Source organism: Eumetopias jubatus, unplaced genomic scaffold (assembly GCF_037043125.1).
Source record: "Eumetopias jubatus isolate StellerSeaLion01/CBP00866 unplaced genomic scaffold, mEumJub1_p1.0 scaffold_1, whole genome shotgun sequence".
NCBI classification, from domain to species: domain Eukaryota; kingdom Metazoa; phylum Chordata; class Mammalia; order Carnivora; family Otariidae; genus Eumetopias; species Eumetopias jubatus.
Window position 1 is genome coordinate 159,796,360 of NW_028274807.1, and position 21,742 is coordinate 159,818,101.

At 46.3% G+C, this 21,742-nt stretch overlaps 1 protein-coding gene across 1 annotated transcript; it reads right to left on the minus strand.

The window, feature by feature from the left end:
• Nucleotides 1-607: 607 nt before the first annotated feature.
• PRR23E (PRR23 family member E) lies at nt 608-1,194 on the minus strand (the record flags this gene model as incomplete). The annotated part of the gene is given in 2 exon segments (XM_028101576.2): nt 608-876; nt 879-1,194. Coding segments are annotated over 2 exon segments (585 nt in total), but the record flags the coding sequence as incomplete, so codon positions are not given.
• Between the last annotated feature and the right edge of the window lie 20,548 nt (nt 1,195-21,742).

A 21,742-nucleotide genomic window follows, 5' to 3' on the forward strand; every position in this document is an offset into this window, starting at 1 on the left:
CTTCTCAGTGCCAGTCATCTCTTAACTTACCCCAATCATCCATGGGAGTCATCCACTCCCATGGCCAAACCCAGATCTCGTCATTTCTCTAAGTATACACATTCCTCAATAAATGGAGAGCATTTCCTTTTCCAACCAGTAGCTCCCATCTTCCCAGATCATTTTTTCAGCCAAGGGTGGTGGGCCCTACTAGGACCTTCGGCAGAGCAGTTTTGAGCCACAAACTAAATATACATACAGCTCAGTGGGTGGATTGTAAACATTGTGTCAACTGATAAAGAGCAAAGAAACCTGAGTTATTGTAATAGGTCACTAGTGTAATTTCTAAACACAAGCAAGCAAAACTCACTTTACAAGACTGCATGCTCACATATTTGAGGACCTGCATCAAACATACTACGGTGCAGGCCCATGACAAAGGCAGGAGAGAGGAAAGGGTGCAGGTAAAAGAAAATAAAAGTGAAAAGAGATAACAAATAGAGGGCCTTGCCCGGGCCAACAAGAGTGTGCTGTGTACTAAAGAGCAGTGAACAACTTACATCTGAGATCCTTCAAAAAATCAGAAGTCACACCTAAGAGTCTGGGCAGACCCACAGCTCCCTAGGCGTCATGGAATACATCTCCCATGGTTGGGGCAGGTGACAGGGGGATTGACTGATGAGCACTGGAAGAGGTGACAGCAGGCCCTGCAGGGTAGCTGAGGGGAGCAGGGTCAGTGGGGATCGGGCTGAGGGTCCTCAGTGGGGGAAGGGGGCAGAGGGCAGAGCTCTGGGCTGCAGGGTGATGCAAGGTGCCCAAATGCTGAACCTGAGGCCCTGAACCTGAATTCTGATGGAGGGGCTTGGCACCTCTCCAAGTGAGGAGCTCCTCTGGACAGCCACCCACTGCAGCCGGGAAGGCTGAGCTGGCGGGAATCTGCCATTCCATCTGGGGATAGTGGCCAGAGGCCTCCCCGTTCAGAGTCGGAGGGACTGAGGAGTATGGGGGTGGTGGTCCCATAGGGTAAGGAAATACAATGGAGGTCATGATGGCCAGGTGCTGGCTCCCTACTTGGGGATCAAAGCTGGAGAAGGCCCAAGGCCAGACTGAAGGCGCTGGGGCAGCTGGAGGGGGATGCCCCATCCAGAAAGGACTGCCAAAGGACACCCACGTGTAACTCCAAGGGGCTGGGTACCCTATGCAGGGGTGGACAGCACAGGGGTTTTATGTGTTGGTGCCACACAGGCACAGAAGCTTCACGTCTGCCCCAGAGGCAGCTGGAGGTACGTGGATTTCCTTTGAGGGGTGGGAGGCCAGGGGTACGTGTTTCTGCATAGCTTGTTCCTGAGAGGCTGCCCCCATTGTGGACAGGACCCTTCCCGTTCTTCCCAAGCCTGGGTACATGTGGCCAGCTTGCCGTCCTGGCTCCCCACCTGTGGAGTGGACGGAGGCTGGAGGAGAAAGAAGAGGTACAGGAAGGGTGTGTGTGGCAAGCCTGGGGAGGGGCCAGAGATGTCAGGAGAGGCCCAACAGCACAAACTAGTTTTGGGTCGAGTTGGGGCTTGGGGAGTGTGTAGCATTTCTTTGAGTTAAGTTGTCCTTTCCTGTCCTTATGAACCCCCCACCCGCACCCCAATGTGGAAAACAAGAACCTGAGAGGATTCACGGCCAGGCTCTGGGGACACCTGGGTCGGTACAAGGAAGAAAATGAGGAGACAAATTCCAAATCCCTCCCTTGCAACAGTCAGAAACATAATGGAAATGGGCAGAATAAGGGGCTCTCCTTGGAGAGGGAGAAGGTACCCATCCACCTTCTCAACACACCCCCCAGACCAGGTGCCCACCTCCCGGAGCCTTGCTCAACAGGTCAGTAAGTGATAAGCAGAAGTGTGCCAAGGTCAGGGCCATATTTCAGAAATGCACTCCTCCTGACGGGCAGAGACCAGACTGGAAGAGCTTTGCCCCAGAGGGAGGAAGAACAGGAGGGGTGGTAGCAGCAACTTAGGGCAGAGGTGACAGCCCTTAAACCTAACGGATGCAGTGGACAGGGAGAGAAGTGAGGGGCTTCAGCTATGTTTAGGAGACCACACTGGAGTCCTTAGCAAGCAGGTGTTGAAGAAAGAGTCCAGAACGGAGCCTGGGTAGAGATAGACCAACAGACACACCAAGAACAGGGGCAAACAATGGACTTGGGGAGGACAGCCTGTTCTGTGTGAGTCAGTTTTCCTCCACATTTCCCAGGGCAGCTGATTGCATTCAAGGCCTCAATTCTTCCCTCTCCCTGTAGCCCCACCCCAGGTGACCCACTCAGGCTCCAAGCTCAAGGGACGTGGGCAAGTATGATGTGAACAGAGGTTTTAGAGGGGTTCTTTCAATCTGGCCAGAGCCTCTGTGATTGCCCTGAGAACATGCTGAGGGAGCGTAAGAGAATGAGCACAGAGCTGAGGCACCCCACTGGTTATGGGTCAGCCCTGAGCCAGTGGACCTGCAGACACATGTGAGCCCAGGAGAGGTGGAGTCAGTCCCACTGAGCCTTGAGCGGTGTGGCCTGGGATTTGGAGTTGAGCACACTCTCCAGGTGATTCTCATGCACACTAACCACTGGGAAGAACTGGCCTCACTGAGCTGCAGGGCCTGCTGGACCCCAGCTGGGAGCAGAGCTGAGTTGAGCAGAACCCGGTAGGTTTGTAAGCTACGAGACATTTGCTGTGTGCTACAGAGGAGCTGGTGTTGTTATTGTCACACGGAATTATTTTGCAATAGATGACGGACACAATTTCCCCCACCCCTAACTTCCCCAGTACATTCCAAGGGCTACTGCAATAAAAAGTCAGAGAGGATAAAGAAGCAGGGTGCTCCATCCTGTTCCCTTCCCTCCAGGACACATTCTGAGGGACGAGCCAGCAGGACACCCTGGAGGGGAGAGGACAGCTGTTCTCATCCCTGCCCCCCCCCCAGTGGGTAGAACAGTAATGACATGAAGGCAGTCATGGGAGGGGTGTGGGCACAGGGCCTGGTGGAGCGGTCAGCTGCCCTCTAGACAGAAGAATTGTGCTGTGATTCAACACGCACACCTGAAGACGTGAGGTTGGGATGTAGAGCAGAATTCGACTATGAACAGGATCCAGGTGGGAATGCAGATGTTTAAATAGATGCTTCCATGGACGTCACAGGCAATAAAGACTGGCAATGAAGAGCAGAGCAAAGGGGCCCCAGGAGCAAATGGACCAGATGAACCCACACCATGCTTTGCACATGGGAGCCTCACTGCCCACCTGGTCTGGATTCAGCCTTCACTGCACAGAGGATGGGGAACCTCTGAATAGGCTTGCACCACCTAAGAAAAAATTTCCCCCAACAAATAAAATGGGGACAGATAGAAATGATGTCCAGTGATGGGGGGGCGGAGAAATACAAGTTCTTAGTATTGAATAAGAACATTCAAGTCCATTGAAAAATGGGGAAAACCTAAAACAAAAGCCATTTGTGGGTTGAAAAAAAAAGTGCTCATGGATTAGAAAATTGATATTGTTAAAATGTCCATACTCCCTAAAACAATCTGCAGATTTGATGCAATCCCTAGCAAAACTCCAGTGGCATTTTTCACAGAACAAACAATCCTAAGTTTTCATAGATGCACAAAAAAACAAAAACAAAACCAAAAAACAAATAGCCAAAGCAAATTTGAGAAAGAACAAACCTGGAGGCATCACATTCCCTGATTTCAAACTGAATTACCAAGCTATAGTAATCAAAATAGTACAGTATTGGAATAAATTCCAATAAATTCCATAGATCCATGGAATAGAGAGCCCAGAAATAAGTCCACCCATCGATGGTCAATTAATTTACAACAAAGGAGTCAATAATATACAAGAATATACAATACAAGAATATACAATGGGGGTAGGGACAGTCTCTTCAATAAATAGTGTTGGGGAAACTGGACAGTCACATACAAAAGAATGAAACTAAACCACTATCTTACATCACACACAAAAATTAACTCCAAATGGATTATAGACTTGACCTACTGTATGATCCAGCAATTCCACTTCTGGGTGTTTATCTGAGGGAAACAAAGATATTGACTCAAAAAGACATATGCACCCCCATGTCCACTGCAGCACTGTTTACAATAGTCAAGATATGGAAGCAGCCACTGACGGATAAATGGATAAAGGGGATGTGGTGTGTATATACACACACACACACAATGGAACCTTATTCAGCCATAAAAAATAATAAAATCTTGCCATTTGCCACAACACAGATGGACTCTGGGCCATGATGCTAAGTGAAATAAGCCAGAGAAAGAAAAAAATACCATATGATCTCACTTCTATGTGGAATCTAGAAACCACACCAAACAAAACCAACCTCAGAGAAACAGGGAAAAGATTGGTGGTTGCCAGAGGCAGAGTGGGGGGGCGGCGGTGTAAAATGGGTGAAGGGGGTCAAAATGTACACATTTCCAGTTATAAAATTACTAAGTCGTAGGGATGAAATATACATCATGGTGACTATATTTAATGCCACTATATTTTTAAAAAAAAAGTCAGAGGTGGGTTGGGAGACAAGAGGCCAACAGCATCTGAAAATGTGTTCAAACATATAAATAATGAAATAAATGCAACTGAAAGAAATGGGCTAGACAGCAGGTTGAATGTATGTATTTGCTAGTGCCCTCTCCCCACCCCCACTTAGACAAGGATAAAGGAGGTTTTGGAAAGGTATCAGCCTGCAAGAACAATGATCACAAGAGAGGAAGCAGGAATGAAATTTGGGAAGTGAGAAAGCAGGAGGCCACATAGTAACTGAAGCCCAGCTCAGGGAGGAAGACAAAGAGCTGAGTCCTAAGCCACAAGGCCACTGGAGAACCTTTGAGAGGGTCTCAAATTTCTGGTATCAGGTGAGGTTGGAGATGGTGTGGAAGTGGGATAAGGTAGGGGCTAAAAGCAGAAGGTTGGTTAAGTTTTCAAAGACTCTCTGACAAGTAGTTGGAATGGAGACACCTCCCCTGCCCCCAAGAGAGGAGACTAGACTTTTCCTCTCTACACTGAAAATGAAGGCAGAGGTCAGGGCGTGAACAAGGCTTGCATTCTGCCCAGATTCCTGCTCTTACCTTCTCTCCGTTCCCTGCGTGCCACCCTTTCAGCTTGGGGCACGAGAGTGGAAGAGCCTTCTCTGGAAACCATGACCAGGCCAAGAGGAAAAATCCAAAGGTAGTAACGTTGATGGTCCCTCAAAGATAAGGCCTGGCTGTCACTGGAAGACGCACTCACAGGCTCAGGACTTCCAACCGACTCTTTGGCGCCCACTCCTAACTATGAGCCAGCAACCAAGTTTCACTAGGCTTCAGATGAAAACCTGTCACACACAAGATATTATTTATTACATATTATAATGTCAGATATCTCTGCTACCTCAAAGATCAAGAACTAAGGCATGAGACTCGGACAACAAAGGCAATATAGAGGGGAGAAAAAACCTCAGAAAAGTAATATCCTCAGAGAGGTAAGACTGTTTTCTTAAAACATAAACAGGATATTATTTTTAAAAAACCTCTCAGAGCAAGAAGCTTGCAAATTAAACAGGATAGCTAAAATGAAAAGCATAAGGTTTGGAAGATAAAGTGGGAGAAGTCTCCCCAGAAAATTGAACAAAATTATAAAAGTGCAGAATGGGTGAGAAAATAAGAAAATGAAAACGAAAGGGTCACTAGAGATCTAACATCTGAATGACAGGGATTCTAGAAACAGAAGAGAAACTGGAGGAGAGTTCATCAAAGACATGAATCAAGAAAATTTCCCAGAACCTGAAGCATAGGATTCTAGAGGGCATGGGACCCACCAAGGGTCCAGCAGATAGATGAAAACAGACCACCACACCAAGTATACGATTGGGAAATTTCAGGACACTGGGGACAAAGAAAACCCTATAGTCCCCAGAGAAAACAAATACAAAGGTTTTGGAACTGGAATGGCTTCACAGTTCAATACCTGCCCTGAAAGCTGGAAGGAAAGAGAGCAGGGCTTTCAAAATTCTGACAGAGAGTTGTTTTCTAGCTTAGAGTTCTAAATCTAGGCAAAATGTAGATGGTGCAGGTGCAGTCACTATACTCTAAGACATGCAAGATGTCAAAGTTTACCTCGGAGGCTGCCTTTCTCAGAAAGCGGCTGGAGGATACACTACAGCAAAATGAGGGTGTCAGCCGAGAAAGAGAAGACCAGGAAAACAGAGAAGTCCCCAGAGGACAGTTGTGAACCAGGCCAGTCTAGAAGATTCCTGGAGAAAATGCTTCCGGAAGGTGAGACCGGGAGAAGCCCTGATGTGTGTGAACACAGTGAGGAGATGAGGTGGGAGGGGCAGGGCCATGAAACAGCTACACCTATTGTGCCTAGAACTGAAAATCCAGGTACTAGCTTGTTCTGTGGAAATACAGAAGTAGGTACCGAAATAATTAGCTAAAAGAGTTGCAAGGAATTGTCCCTGGGAAAGAGGGAGTGAGGGGGAAGATTCCTTTCCATGTCAACTCCTTAAGACTATTTGCTTCTAAGTTAAATGTATGAAATTGATTATCAGTCAGAGCCAAACAAAAGAGGAAGCTCTCATTTTTCACCATCAGACTGGACAAGGTTTAAAAGATTGATTTAAAAGTACTATTTTTAAAAGATCGTACTGAGTGTTGGGGAGGAGGTGGGGAAATTGGTCTAATTCTTTCCTCGTGGGAACAAAATGGACATGATCTCTTTACAGGGCAATCTAGCAGCAACTGATCAAAACTTAACATGTGACAACCCACCCCCCCACCCAGGCAAGTTGCTCTCTCCCTTAGTTGTGTATCATGAGTGGAGAAGAGGAAGCTGTGTGTGGAAGGGGACCCCTGAAAGGCACTCCAGGGGTGTGGGTGGGACAAAGATTTGGGGGCTGGCATCTGCAGGCAGACTGACAGAAAGGCAGTAGCCATCTGGGATAGGAGAGTCTTGGGCTCCAGACCAAGCTCCTCCTTGATGGAGAAACCACTGTGGGTTCTAACTGTGAGCAATTCAGAAACACGGAGGGGGCGATTAGGTAGGCTGGCAGCTGGGGAGGGTGAGGAAGAGTTTTGTTTAAAGAATGAGGAGGAGGGTTGTTTACATGACAGAGATGAAGAGCCAATTAAAGGGGAGAGAGCAGGAGGGTGTTGGAACTGGAGGGACTGATTAGAGGGCCCCGGATGCTGAGGAAGGGGGTAGAATACACAAGATTAGCCGTGGCCAGGAGACAAGACAAAGGAGGAGAGGACCCATTTTCACCGGGCAAAAGCTGCGCTCTCTCTCTCTCCCCTGCATAAGCCCCAGAACCCACACACACCTGGTTTATTTAGTGCTGAAACACTCTCCGAGGAGAAGCCAGCGGTCTTAGGAGTCCCCAGGTGGTGCAGTCGTCCCAGGTCAGGCAACCCACCAACCTCCTCATAGATCAGGAAGAAGCAAGGGGCCACACCGGCCGGCAGCTCGTGGTTTTCCAGCAGGCTGTGAGTTGGCCCTACATCTGGTGCCCTTATAAAAGGCAGGTAGGACACGGCCTGGCATGTGAGGAAGGCGGGGTCAGGTCATCTGATTTGACTCTGAAGGAAATGATAGGATCAATCACTGTCAAATGGTGCCTGCATGTGGCTCAATTGCAAGCAAGAAGCTGGTTGAATTGATCCAGTAAACTGTTTATCCCAGAAATAAAAGTACAGACAGGATTGCCAGGATGCTGGCAAGGAGAGGGTCCAGAGTGTGAAACTGACCTAGTTGTCAGAGGTCAGTGAAAGATGACCAACCAGGGCGCTTTGAGCTGGGCCTGAAGAGAGAGTGCAAGTCAGCCCTGCTGGGTGGGGAGTGGGGGCTTTGTGGGCAAAGGGAAGCCTAGCTGCCAAGGCCCCAGGGCAGGAGCAGAGCCCTTCCAGGAGCCTACAGGGCCAATGTGGCTACAGCCCAAGACAAGGGAGCTGGGGGTGGTCGGACAGGCACGTGGTCCCACCTTCCAGGGACCTGTGTGCCCGGATAAGGGAGCCATGGTGGAGTTGGGGGTTAGGAGCAGAGATGAATGCAGGTTTGAATTTCAGAGCAGCATATCTGGCTACAGCCTGGGGAGCCAGGTAGATGTTGGCATGGCTGGGAGGGCACTATGCAGTGTCCCTTGGGTTAAAGTGGGACAGGGCCGTGTAGAAGAAATGCACCATGAGAGTGGTCTACATGAGAACACAGCTTTGCAGAGGCAGTTAAGACATCCAGAGGTTATTCCGATCCTCATAGCTCCCTCTGTTTTGTATGTATTGATTTGTAGTTTTCCAAGAAGTGTTAAAAACCTTCCATTATGATTGTGGACTTGCCAGCTTCTCTGTATTTTTGTGGCTTTTGGATTAACACATTTTGAGGCCAATTATTTATATAGCACTTACCAGGTGTCAGGCACTGTCCAAATACGAACTCATTTAATCAATTCTAACAATAGGAGATGGGTTCAGAAAATTATACAGTAAGGGCTTTGAAAAAGCTAATAAGGGGGCGGAGCAAGATGGCGGAGGAGTAGGAGATCTGGATTTCGTCTGGTTTCAGGAATTCAGCTGAATAGGGATCAAACCATTCTGAACACCTACGAACTCAACAGGAGATCAAAGAGGAGAGTAGCAACAACGCTCTGAACAGAGAAGCGACGACTTACTGGAAGGTAGGACATGCGGAGAAGTGAATCCGCGGTGATATTCGGGAGGATAGACGGCAGGGGAGGGGCCTCCGTTGGCCGCTTCTGGTAAGTGATAGAGCCGCGGAGCACAAAATCAGAACTTTTAGAAGTCGGCTCCGCGGAGGGACGTCGCTCCAGTGGCTAAGCGGGGGGTGGAACCCCCGCGGGAGAGTGTGGTCTCAGGACCCTCGGGGTCACAGAAAGACCGGGGGTGCCTGAGTGCGGCAGAGGTCCCAGGTATTGGAGCGGGGAAGCTGGCTGCAGAGACGGAGCCGAGGCGCAGGCTCTCAGCTCGGGGTGGCCATAAACTGTGATCCGCGGCCCAGTCGGGCCACTGGTCCTCCAGCAGGGACCCAACAAGCGGCAGATCTGCGGAGACTCCCCTTTCTCCCCCGGGGAGGAGCGGCACGGGAATGCACCGCAGGAATCTGCTGGGTTTGGAGACTCCACACTGGGTCGGGTGCCAGAGATAGAAACGCTCAGTCACAGGCTGGGTGAGCACAGAGTGCGGCTGGAGACCAGGGAGATGGGAGTGACTGCTTTTCTCTGGGGGCGCACTGAGGAGCAGGACCCTGAGTTCTCAGCTCCTCTGGGTGGAGATTGGGAGGCCACCATTTTCGCCCTGGTCCTCCAAAGCTGTACCGAGAGCTTTCAGGGAACAAAAGCTCCTGAGAGCAAACCCGAGCAGCTTGCTTAGCCCAGAACAACAAGGGTGGGGCAATTCCGCCTCCGGCAAAGACATTTGGAAACCACGGCAACAGGCCCCTCCCCCAGAAGATCAGCAGGAACAGCCCGCAAGCCAAGACCAAGTTTACCGATCAAGGAGAACTGGAGAACTCCAGCGATAGGGGAATTTTACCATGATTCATTAGTTCATCAAAGTTAATTTTTTTAACTGTTTTTTTTTTTATTTTTCTTTTTCCCTTTTTCAGCCAACATCTTATCAATCCCTTTTTAAAAAAAAAACATTTTTTATTTTTCATTTTTAAGTCATATTTTATCCCTTCATAGTGGTTACCCTTATTTTTGGCATATATATATAAGTTGTTCTCTCTTTAAAATTTTGAGATACAGTTTCTTCTAACAGATCAAAATATACCCTAAATCACTAGTGACTTTGTTCCAGTCTCCTGCCTGATCACATTCTCTCCCTTTTATCTTTTTTTTTAAAATCTTCTTCTTTCATTTTTCAGACAACTTATCTTATCAATTCCTTTTATAAAATCTTTATAATTTTCATCATTACAGTCATCTTCCATCCCTTCATTGTATCAACCCTTATTTTGTACATATGTCTTTCTTCCTTTAAAATTTTAGGAGGCACTTTTTTCTAACAGACCAAAATACACCCAAAATCTAGTGTGTGGCACTGATCTATGCACTAGCCTGATCATATTTGATGATATTCGGATTTTTTAGTATTGTTCTGTTTTTGTTTTTATCTTTTTTTCTTTTATTTTCCTCTTTCTTTTTTCTTTCTTTCCCTTTCTTTTCCCCTGGTTTCAGGTCTTTTCTGATTTCTATAGAGTATATTTGCTGGGAACATTGTTAACCTGTTAGCATTTTGTTCTCTCATTCATCTATTCTCCTCCGGACAAAATGACAAGATGAAAAAATCACCTCAGCAAAAAGAACAAGAGGTAGTACCGTCAGCCAGGGACCTACTCAATACGGACATTAGTACGATGTTGGACCTAGAGTTCAGAATCATGACTTTAAAGATCCTAGCTGGGCTTGAAAAAAGGGTGGAAGTTATTAGAGAAACGCTTTCTGGAGAAATAAAAGAACTAAAATCTAACCAAGTCGAAATCAAAAAGGCTATTGATGAGGTGCAATCAAAAATGGGGGCACTAACTGCTAGGATAAATGAGGCAGAAGAGAGAATCAGCGATATAGAAGACCAAATGATGGAAAATAAAGAGGCTGAGAAAAAGAGAGATGAACAACTACAGGAACACGAGGGCAGAATTCGAGAGATAAGTGATACGATAAGAGGAAACAACACTAGAATAATTGGGATCCCAGAAGAAGAAGAAAGAGAGAGGGGGGCAGAAGGTATATTGTAGCAAATAATAGCAGAGAACTTCCCTAACGTGAAGAAGGAAACAGGCATCAAAATCCAGGAGGCACAGAGAACCCCTCTCAAAATCAATAATAATAGGTCAACACCCCAACATCTAATAGTAAAACTTACGAGTCTCAGAGACAAAGAGAAAATCCTGAAAGCAGCTCGGGAGAAGAGATGTGTAACCTACAATGGTAGAAATATTAGATTGGCAACAGACCTATCCACAGAGACCTGGCAGGCAGAAAGGACTGGCAAGATATCTTCAGAGCACTAAACGAAGAAATATGCAGCCAAGAATACTATATCCAGCTAGGCTGTCATTGAAAATTGAAGGAGAGATAAAAAGCTTCCAGGACAAACAAAAACTAAAGGGATTTGCAAACACGAAACCAGCCCTCCAAGAAATATTGAAAGAGGTCCTCTAAGCAAAGGGAGAGCCTAAAAGCAGCATAGATCAGAAAGGAACACAGACAATATACAGTAACAGTCACCTTACAGGCAATACAATGGCACTAAATTCATACCTTTCAATAGTTACCCTGAATGTAAATGGGCTAAATGCCCCAATCAAAAGACACAGGCTATCAGATTGGATTGAAAAACAAGACCAATCGATATGCTGTCTGTAAGAGACTCATTTTAGACCCAAAGACACCCCCACATTGAAAGTGAAGGGGCGGAAAACCATTTACCATGCTAATGGACACCAAAAGAAAGCTGGGGTGGCAATCCTTATATCAGACAAATTAGATTTTAAAACAAAGACTGTAATAAGAGATGAGGAAGGACACTATATCCTACTTAAAGGGTCTATCCAACAAGAAGATCTAACAATTGTAAATATCTATGCCCCTAACATGGGAGCAGCCAATTATTAAGGCAATTAATAACAAAACCGAGAAACACATTGACAGCAATACAATAATAGTGGGGGACTTTAACAGCCCCCTGACTGAAATGGACAGATCATCTAAGCAAAAGATCAACAAGGAAATAAAGACTTCAAATGACACACTGGACCAAATGCACCTCACAGACATATTCAGAAGATTCCATCCCAAAGCAACGGAATACACATTCTTCTCTAGTGCCCAGGGAACATTCTCCAGAATAGATCACATCCTAGGTCTCAAATCAGGTCTCAACCGGTACCAAAAGATTGGGATCATTCCCTGCATATTTTCAGACCACAATGCTTTGAAACTAGAACTCAATCACAAGAGGAAAGTCGGAAAGAACTCAAATCCATGGAGGCTAAAGAGCATCCTACTAAAGAATGAATGGGTCAGCCAGGAAATTAAAGAAGAATGAAAAATCCATGGAAACCAATGAAAATGAAAACACAACTGCTCAAAATCTTTGGGATACAGCAAAGACAGTCCTGAGAGGAAAGTATATAGCAATACAAGCCTTTCTCAAGAAACAAGAAAGGTCTCAAATACACAACCTAACCCTACACCTAAAGGAGCTGGAGAAAGAACAGCAAATAAAGCCTAAACCCAGCAGGAGAAGAGAAATAATAAAGATCAGAGCAGAAATCAGAGAACTAGAAACCAAAGGAACAGTAGAACAGATCAACGAAACTAGGAGCTGGGTCGTTGAAAGAATTAGCAAGATTGATAAACCCCTGACCAGACTGATCAAAAAGAAAAGAGAAATGACCCAAATCAACAAAACCATGAATGAAAGAGGAGAGATCACAACCAACACCAAAGAAATACAAACAATTATAAGAACGTATTATGAGCAACTCTAGGCCAGCAAATTAGATAACCTGGAAGAAATGGGTGCATTCCTAGAGATGTATCAACTACCAAAATTGAAACAGGAAGAAATAGAAAACCTGAACAGACCTATAGCCACTAAGGAAATTGAAGCAGTCATCAAAAATCTCCCAAGAAACAAAAGCCCAGGGCCAGATGGCTTCCCAGGGGAATTCTATCAGACATTTAAAGAAGAATTAATACCTATTCTCCTGAAACTGTTCCAAAAAATAGAAATGGAAGGAAAACTTCCAAACTCATTTTATGAGGCCAGCATTACCTTGACCCCAAAACCAGACAAAGACCCCATCAAAAAGGAGAACTACAGACCAAAATCCTTGATGAACATGGATGCAAAAATTCTCACCAAAATACTAGCCAATAGGATCCAACAGTACATTAAAAGGATTATTCACCATGACCAAGTGGGATTTATCCCTGGGCTGCAAGGCTGGTTCAACATCCACAAATCAATCAATGTGATACAATACATTAACAGAAGAAAGAACAAGAATCATAAGATCCTCTCAGTAGATGCAGAAAAAGCATTTGACAAAGTACACCATCCTTTCTTGATCAAAACTCTTCAGAGTACAGGGATAGAGGATACCTACCTCAATATCATAAAAGCCATCTATGAAAAACCTACAGCGAATATCATTCTCAATGGGGAAAAGCTGAGAGCTCTTCCCCTAAGGTCAGGAACGCGGCAGGGATGTCCACTCTCACCACTGCTATTCAACATAGTATTAGAAGTCCTAGCCACAGCAATCAGACCACAAAAAGAAATCAAAGGCATCCAAATCGGCAAAGAGGAAGTCAAACTCTCACTCTTTGCAGGTGATATGATACTGTATGTGGAAAACCCAAAGGACTCCACCCCAAAACTGCTAGAACTCATACAGGAATTCAGTCAAGTAGCAGGCTATAAAATCAATGCACAGAAATCAGTGGCATTCCTGTACACCAACAACAAGACAGAAGAGAGACAAATCAAGGAGTTGATCCCATTTACAATTGCACCCAAAACCATAAGATACCTAGGAATAAATTTAACCAAAGAGGCAAAGGATCTGTACTCAGAAAACTATAAAATACTCATGAAAGAAATTGAAGAAGACACAAAGAAATGGAAAAACGTTCCATGCTCATGGATTGGAAGAACCAACATTGTGAAGATGTCAGTGCTACCTAGAGCAATCTACACATTCAATGCAATCCCCATCAAAATACCATCCACTTTTTTCAAAGAAATGGAACAAATCATCCTAAAATTTGTATGGAACCAGAAGAGACACCGATTAGCCAGAGGAATATCGAAAAAGAAAAGCAAAGCTGGCGGCATCACAATTCCGGACTTCCAGCTCTATTACAAAGCTGTCATCATCAAGACAGTATGCTACTGGCACAAAAACAGACACATAGATCAATGGAACAGAATCGAGAGCCCAGAAATGGACCCTCAACTCTATGGTCAACTCATCTTTGACAAAGCAGGCAAGAATGTCCAATGGCAAAAGTACAGTCTCTTCCACAAATGGTATTGGGAACATTGGACAGCCACATGCAGAAGAATGAAACTGGACCATTTCCTTTCACCACACACAAAAATAGACTCCAAATGGTTGAAAGACCTAAACGTGAGACAGGAGTCCATCAACATCCTAAAGAAGAACACAGGGGGCAACCTCTTCGACCTCAGCCGCAGCAACTTCTTCCTAGAAACATCGCCAAAGGCAAGGGAAGCCAGGGCAAAAATGAACTATTGGGATTTCATCAAGATAAAAAGCTTTTGCACAGCAAAAGAAACAGTCCACAAAACCAAAAGACAACCGACAGAATGAGAGAAAATATTGGCAAATGACATATCAGATAAAGGGCTAGTATCCAAAATCTATAAAGAACTTCTCAAACTCAACACCCAAAGAACAAATAATCCAATCAAGAAATGGGCAGAAGACATGAACAGACATTTTTCCAAAGAAGACATCCAAATGGTCAACAGACACATGAAAAAGTGCTCAACATCGCTCGGCATCAGGGAAATCCAAATCAAAACCTCCATGAGATACCACCTCACACCTGTCAGAATGGCTAAAATTAACAAGTCAGGAAATGACAGATGTTGGCGGGGTTGTGGAGAAAGGGGAACCCTCCTACACTGTTGGTGGGAATGCAAGCTGGTGAAACCCCTCCGGAAAAGAGTGTGGAGGTTCCTCAAACAGTTGAAAATAGAGCTACCATACGATCCAGCAATTTCACTACTGGGTATTTACCACAAAGATACAAATGTAGGGATCTGAAGGGGTACGTGCACCCCAATGTTTATAGCAGTAATGTCCACAATAGCCAAACTGTGGAAAGAGCCAAGATGTCCATCGACAGATGAATGGATAAAGAAGGAGTGGTATATATACACAATGGAATATTATGCAGCCATCAAAAGGAATGAGATCTTGTCATTTGCAACGACGTGGATGGAACTGGAGGGTGTTATGCTGAGTGAAATAAGTCAATCAGAGAAAGACATGTATCACATGACCTCACTGATATGAGGAATTCTTAATCTAGGGAACAAACTGAGTGGTGCTGGAGTGGTGGGGGGTGGGAGGGATGGGGTGGCTGGGTGATAGACATTGGGGAGGGTATGTGCTATGGTGAGCGCTGTGAATTGTGCAAGACTGTTGGATCACAGATCTGTACTTCTGAAACAAGTAATGCAACATATGTTAAGAAAAAAGAAAAAGAAGAAGATAGCAGGAGGGGAAGAATGAAGGGGATTAAGTCAGAGCGGGAGACGAACCCTGAGAGACGATGGACTCTGAAAAACAAACTGAGGGTTCCAGAGGGGAGGAGGGTAGGGGGATGGGTTAGCCTGGTGATGGGTATTAAAGAGGGCACATTCTGCAATGGAGCACTGGGTGTTATGCACAAAAAATGAATCATGGAACACTACATCAAAAACTAATGATGTAATATATGGTGATTAACATAACAATAAAAAAATTAAAAAAAAAAAGAAATGACCGAACAGCAAACACGCCTTAGAAGCTGGAAAGAATGAGCATATATGATAAAGACAGAGACTATCTCTCTCCTTGAAGAAATTCCAGGATTTTAAAGCTTAAGATGCCTCCTTCCTCCGGTCCCAGGGGAGTAAAGATAATGTTTTATCTTCCTTGGAGGCATTCAAAAATAGCAGGCGCCATCATTACTCCACCCCAATGCCCCTTCCCTAGACCTTGGGCTCAGCAAAGTTAACCCAGCAAAGTCACACAACCAACAAGCAGTGGAGCTGTATTGGAACAAGGTTCTAAAGGTTTCTGTGGCATGCCCAGCTCTGCTCTTACCCACTGAACTCAGATGAGGATGTGCCAAGAGCACTGGGAAAATCACCAGCTATTAAACCTTATTTAAGGCCTAAAAAAAAAAAAAAGCTAATAAAAGTTTATTGATTAACAAGGAAAATTGTTCATAATATATTATGAAATGAAAAAGGCAAGTTATGGTGCAGTTTATACAAGCTGATCCCTTTTTTGGTGAGTGAAAGAAACGTATCTGTGCATAAGAAAATGGTCCAGAAGTGTGCCTACCAAAATGATGACATAGATTATATTTGGGAGGTAAAATTATGGGTAATCATAATTTTCTTATTTCTGCTTATATGCATCGTCCATTTTTGATAACAAGGATCTATTAGCTTGGTAATTAAAAAATAAATCATTTGATGATCCTGCTATTCAAATCATGAACTTGAGAAATTGCAAATAAATGGACTAAAAATTCTCTTTGATTAAGAATGAGGTCCTCAGGGGTGTCTGGGTTGCTCAGTCGTTAAGCATCTGCCTTCGGCTCAGGTCATGATCTCAGGCTCCCCCTGCTTGTGTTCCCTCTCTTGCTGTGTCTCTCTCTGCCAAATAAATAAATAAAATCTTTAAAAAAAAAAAAGAGGTGCTCAATCTAAAGACACAAAGAACTGGGTGCACAGCTTTATGAGGAAGAATTAGAATCCATCATACCCAGGTAAGGATTGATGAGAAATCCATGGAGTAGAGATGTTCCCTTAGTCCCTGGGGTTCTCAGCCTTCATTTTAGCCAGGAGGGCTTGTTACAATACAGAGGGCTGAGCCTTGACCCCAGAATTTCTGATTCTATGGGTCTGGGGTGGGTTGGAGAGTTTGCATTTCTAGTAAGTTCCCAATACTAATCGCTTCTCGGCCTTTTAGCTAAGATCAAGTGTAGTTCCCAATACTAATACCCAGCCTCTTCTGAGGGGTGCGTATATTGCCTGGTGCTGGGTACTACAGGCTGGCACCTGCTGATCGGGGGCTGGGTCCTGGTATTTTTGGCGTTGGGGAGCTGGTGTCCACTGCTCGTGTCTTTAACACTCTGTGGCTTGTGGTTCAGAGAGCTTCTTAGCCTGAGTCTAGCCACTGCCCGCCTATTAGGCCATCAGCTCTTCCACACTCCCTCTGGAGCTCAGGTGACATTGGCTATTTCTCCAAAGGTGTGTGGGGCTCTGTGAGCCTCCCTTGGGCCTTTCACCCTGACACCACACTGATCAAGGGACAGGGTGTTGATGCCAGGTAGAATACAGGGTGTCTCTAAGAGGCACGTAGCTTTCTCAACCTACGCAGGTTCTCAGCACCTTGCCCAGTCCCTAGACTGGTAAAGTTGGAAGGAGGGGGATGTCGTTCCCCTTTCTGGGTCCCAGGAAGTCTCAGCCTCCTTTCCATCTTGCCAGCCTTGTCCGGTTTCTTTACTCACTGGGGTTGCATTTGGCAGAAACTCATAAATCTCATCCTTCTTCTTCCCAATGCAGTGGCTTATTACAAAGATCTCTCCGTTCAGCACTCCAAGCTTAGCTCACTACTGTCTTTTCTAACTTTTCAATCTTGAAATGATTATAGATTCACAGGAAGTGCAAAGATAGTACAGAGAGACCCTGTCCCCTTCTCCTGCTGTCCCCCAGCGGTTACATCTTACCCAACTGTAGCACCATATGGAAACCAGGACACTGACTTTGTGTGCTTGTCTAGTTCTGTGTCTCTTATCATGTGTGTAGATGTCATTAAGACAATGACTATCCCTCCCCCGTGCTGCCCTTTATGGCCACGCCTCCCCTCCCCCCCGGAATCAGCCCCAACTCCCAGGAACCACTAACTTATTCTCATCTCTACAATTTCTTGACCCCTACTTATTAAAAATCACCTTTGGAAGAGCTAAGTGCCTGAATGATCTTCCCTCCATCTCAGACTGCATCTGTGCTCATTCTTTGTGAACCCAGACAACTCCTTCTATATTCTCCACTGGGTTCTTCTCTTCCCACCAGAGGCTGGGGAGGCCTGAGCATCAATGCATGGAGGGCTGCAGGACCCCCAGACTTCCCTGCAAGGAAAATACTTTGCACAATATTTCAAAGTGCCCTCCCTGGGCCTGCCATCCCAGCACTGCCCTTCTGCATTGTGGTTTGTGGCTCCCAACAGAAATCACACTTTCTTTGCTGGTGATGAAATGCATATGCTTCTCTCCCTCTGTGACATCTCACAGGCTTGGCAGGGCTGTGGTTGGAGCTGCCCAGAAGGAAGATTGTTTTTCTTACCCAGGTGGTACTCTTAGGATTTGCAAAGTGGACTGTGTTCTAAGGCAGAGAATGAAAAATCCTTCAAATTTGAAGAAAAATCTTCTACCCCTTTACACATAATGCAACTATACAAATAAAACCTCATTTTATTTCTTGTTCGACGTTTCCTACCACTGCAGGAAATAAACACCATTAGCCCATTCTACAGTTTAGGACCATGGAAAACACAAGGAAGGTAGAAAAGCCAGTTGAGCTCTAGTGACAAAACAGATCAGTGGTCACCAGGGGGTGGGGTAGGGTGGTGGTCTGCTGCAGAGGGGCACAGGGAGACTTTTTGAGGTTATGGAAATACTGTAGGCCACAATTACGGTGGTGATTATATGACTGTATGTACTTATCAAAACTCAAACTTTACACTTAAAGTAGACGAACTTTATTCTTGTAAATTACATCTCAAAGTTGATTTTTCTTTTTTCAAAAGATAGTTGGAAGCAACAAGGGTGGTCATCCCAGGAGTGACCAACGGGACAGGGCAGAGGAACAGTTCAGGGACTGAGGGCACGTGGCATATAGGCCAAGCTGACAGGCAGTGCAGAGAAGCTGCCTTTGTACCTTCTAGTAGGGGACACTTGCAGAGCTTCTTGGCCCCAGGTGATGCAGGCAGGCCCGATCCGAGGGCCCAGAGTGGCGTCCCACAGGACCAGCCCAGGGGGTCCTTGGCTTCGAGCAGGGTAGAAATCACATGTGAAGTGCAGCAAGTGAAAACAGAGTTCACTGAAGCACATAAGTGACAGGTGGAGAATAGCAGATAGGGTGGGAGATTCAGAAAGGAAAGGAGAATGGGTCCTATTGTCGCTTGTAGCTAAGGGCTTATATTGGAAAGGGGTCCCGTGTACGTGTTCGTTGAGGAATCCAGGGTAGGGTCTGATCAAAGCTAAGTGTCAGGTGAACCATAGGTGTTATTTCATAAATTACTGAAGGGAGGGGTATTGATGCCAGTGTCTGCCGAGGTTTATTTGCAGCTAGTGCGCTAGATTGTGTTTGGGATCTGGCTCTCCTTAGATGTTATTAGGTGTCTGAGGCCTAGGACAAACTCAGAATGATTAACTTTCTTGTTTCCCTCTTGGAGTGGGAACATAGCTTCTTTGGCTTACTTGCAGGCAAATTATGGAACATTAATAAAATGGGACCTAGCAGAAAAATGGCAGAAATGGAGTCCCTTGAGCTCTGTCTCACAGGTAAACCCTGACATTCATCAACCCCCAGCCAATCTTCTTTCAAAGCCCCAGCAGGATTCAAACCTCTTAGGCAAGAGGGGAGAGGGTGGAGGAGAGAGGAGGGAGATGTGGCAAGATTGGGGCGTGGTCAGTGTTGTCTGTGGGGCAGGACTGGGGCCTGGGGTTTAAGCTGAGGGTATGGAGCAGAAAGCAGCGCTCTGGGCTGGGGGAAGAAGGCCTGTAGGCCAACAATGGGACATGCAGTAGTCCACTTAGAAGGGATGGAATGGAGGTCTGTCCAGGGATGAAACCTCAGTGGAGCCTCCAGCCTGCCTTGGGTAGAGGTTGGATTCTCACCTAGGATAGAAGCTGGAGATTTCCCTGGTCCATGTACAAGAGGCTGAGATAACTAGATGTTTAAGTCCCAGGCAGGTTGAAACCAAAAGCAGCCCCCTAAGATGTTACCTTGGCCAGGAGGCAGGGAGACTCCTCTGGGCATAGATGTTAGGAGACCCATCCGTCTGGACAGGGACTACCTCTGTCATGGTGGAGCATAACCCTGTGTGCAGCCTGGTCCTAATGGGGGTCAGAGTCCATACGAAGACCCAGCTCCATCCAATGGCTGCAAAAAAGAGCCCTTCACAACGTAACTGAGGACAGCATGACCACAAGGAAAGTCACCAGAAGTGTTGAGCATGTGGGGGGGACTGGGAGTGTGACGTGAAGGAGCCAGAGAGAAGACAGGGGGATGCCAGCAAGCCAGCTCCTCCTACACTGGGGGAACACATGGTTCCTCTTCCCTTAGAGCCCCCACTTGTATTGCTGAGAACACAGACTCTTGGCGGAGGAAGCCAGATCCTTGGTGACGAAGGACCCATTGCCACCCCTTTCTTTCCTAGCAGGATGGGAAAGGGAACCACGGGCAGTTTCCTGTAAAGTCAAATATGCACTTGGCAAGCATTCTTTTCCTCAGTATTTGCCCAAGAGAAATAGACACGCCTGTCCACACAGACTTGCACGCTAACTTGTGGGCAGCTTTCTTTAGCCATCGTAACCCCCAGCAGGTGAGAGCCCAAATGCATCAGCTGCTGAGGGCCGACTCAGGGTCAGCCCTGTGCTGGGAGCCGGCACCACTGTGAGCAAACAGGTGTGGTTCTGGAGGCAGTGGCCCTGGGGTTCCACTCAGGAGAGAGACCCCTGAACAGGCCACAGTGGGAAGAGTAGCATGCGCTCTGAGGGGGAAGCAGAGGGCCCAAGAGCCCTGATCCAGGCCTGAAAGTTAGGGCAGGTGGTTGAGAAGGAAACTTCTGGATGGAGAGATGGAGGCTGCTGGAGCCTTTCGTGAGAGTCAGTATTTGAGGAACAGAGAAGCTCAATTGGCTGGTGGCATGGTGGGAGGGCTGGGGATGGGCTAGAATTAACTGGGTGTCAGGAGTTTTATTTTATCCTGACAGCAGCAGGGAGGGATTGAATTGGCTTAAGCCAGAAGTGACACAAACAGATTTGTGTTTTAGAAGGAATGCTCTGGCTGAAGGGTGGATAATAGGTTTTAGGAGGTCAAGCATGGCCCCAGGCAGTGCCCTTGGGAGAGGAAGCCATAATCTAGTAGACAGGTGGTGTGGGTAGCAGGACAGAGAGAAGCAGGGGGATTTCTGAGCTACTTTGGAGGTGGAGAGGAGAGAGCCAACAGAGCACTAGGGGTGCTTGGGGTTCTGTGGGGATTGTCGCCAAGAGGCCAAGGACCCCATCTGGCCTGGAGTTTCCACGACCAAAGTGTTTTGGATCTAGCCTTTGATTGTCTGCAGTGAGATTTCACCTATAGCTGATATATTGAAATGTGTGTGTAAAACATTAATTTGCTAAGTTTAGTTAAATATATCCAACTTGGTATCCCTGTTTTGGCATGTGTTCATTCTGGGGTCACATGAAACTTCCATGTGGAAGTGGCCAAGCTCTCTCAGCCTGTGGGAGGTCCTGATTCCCCCTGAACCCTGGGTGGAGACTGGGCCCTTCGTGGAGGCAGGGCTGCTGGTGGTGGGGGTGAGGGATGCGCATGCAGGAGCCACTCTGTTCTCCAAGATATGCTGAATGCTAGTGTGCACAACACAGCTTTGTGGAAGGGACCAAGGCAGATTTTTTCCAACTTGAATGTGCACATAAACTCCCCAGGGATCTTACTTCACATGGAGATTCTGGCTCTGGAGATCTGTCTGGGATAGGGCCCAAGATGTTGCATTTTTAACCAGCCCTTGGGGGTGTAGTATTGTTTGTCTGTGGACCCAATTTGAATAGCAAGACTGTAGAAGGGAGCTGGGCATGTGGGTCTGCAGCTCAACAGAGAGATAGAGGCTGAATGGCCTTAAGATGTCACGGATGTTCAGATGCTCATGGGAGCAGATGTGATGCACATGTC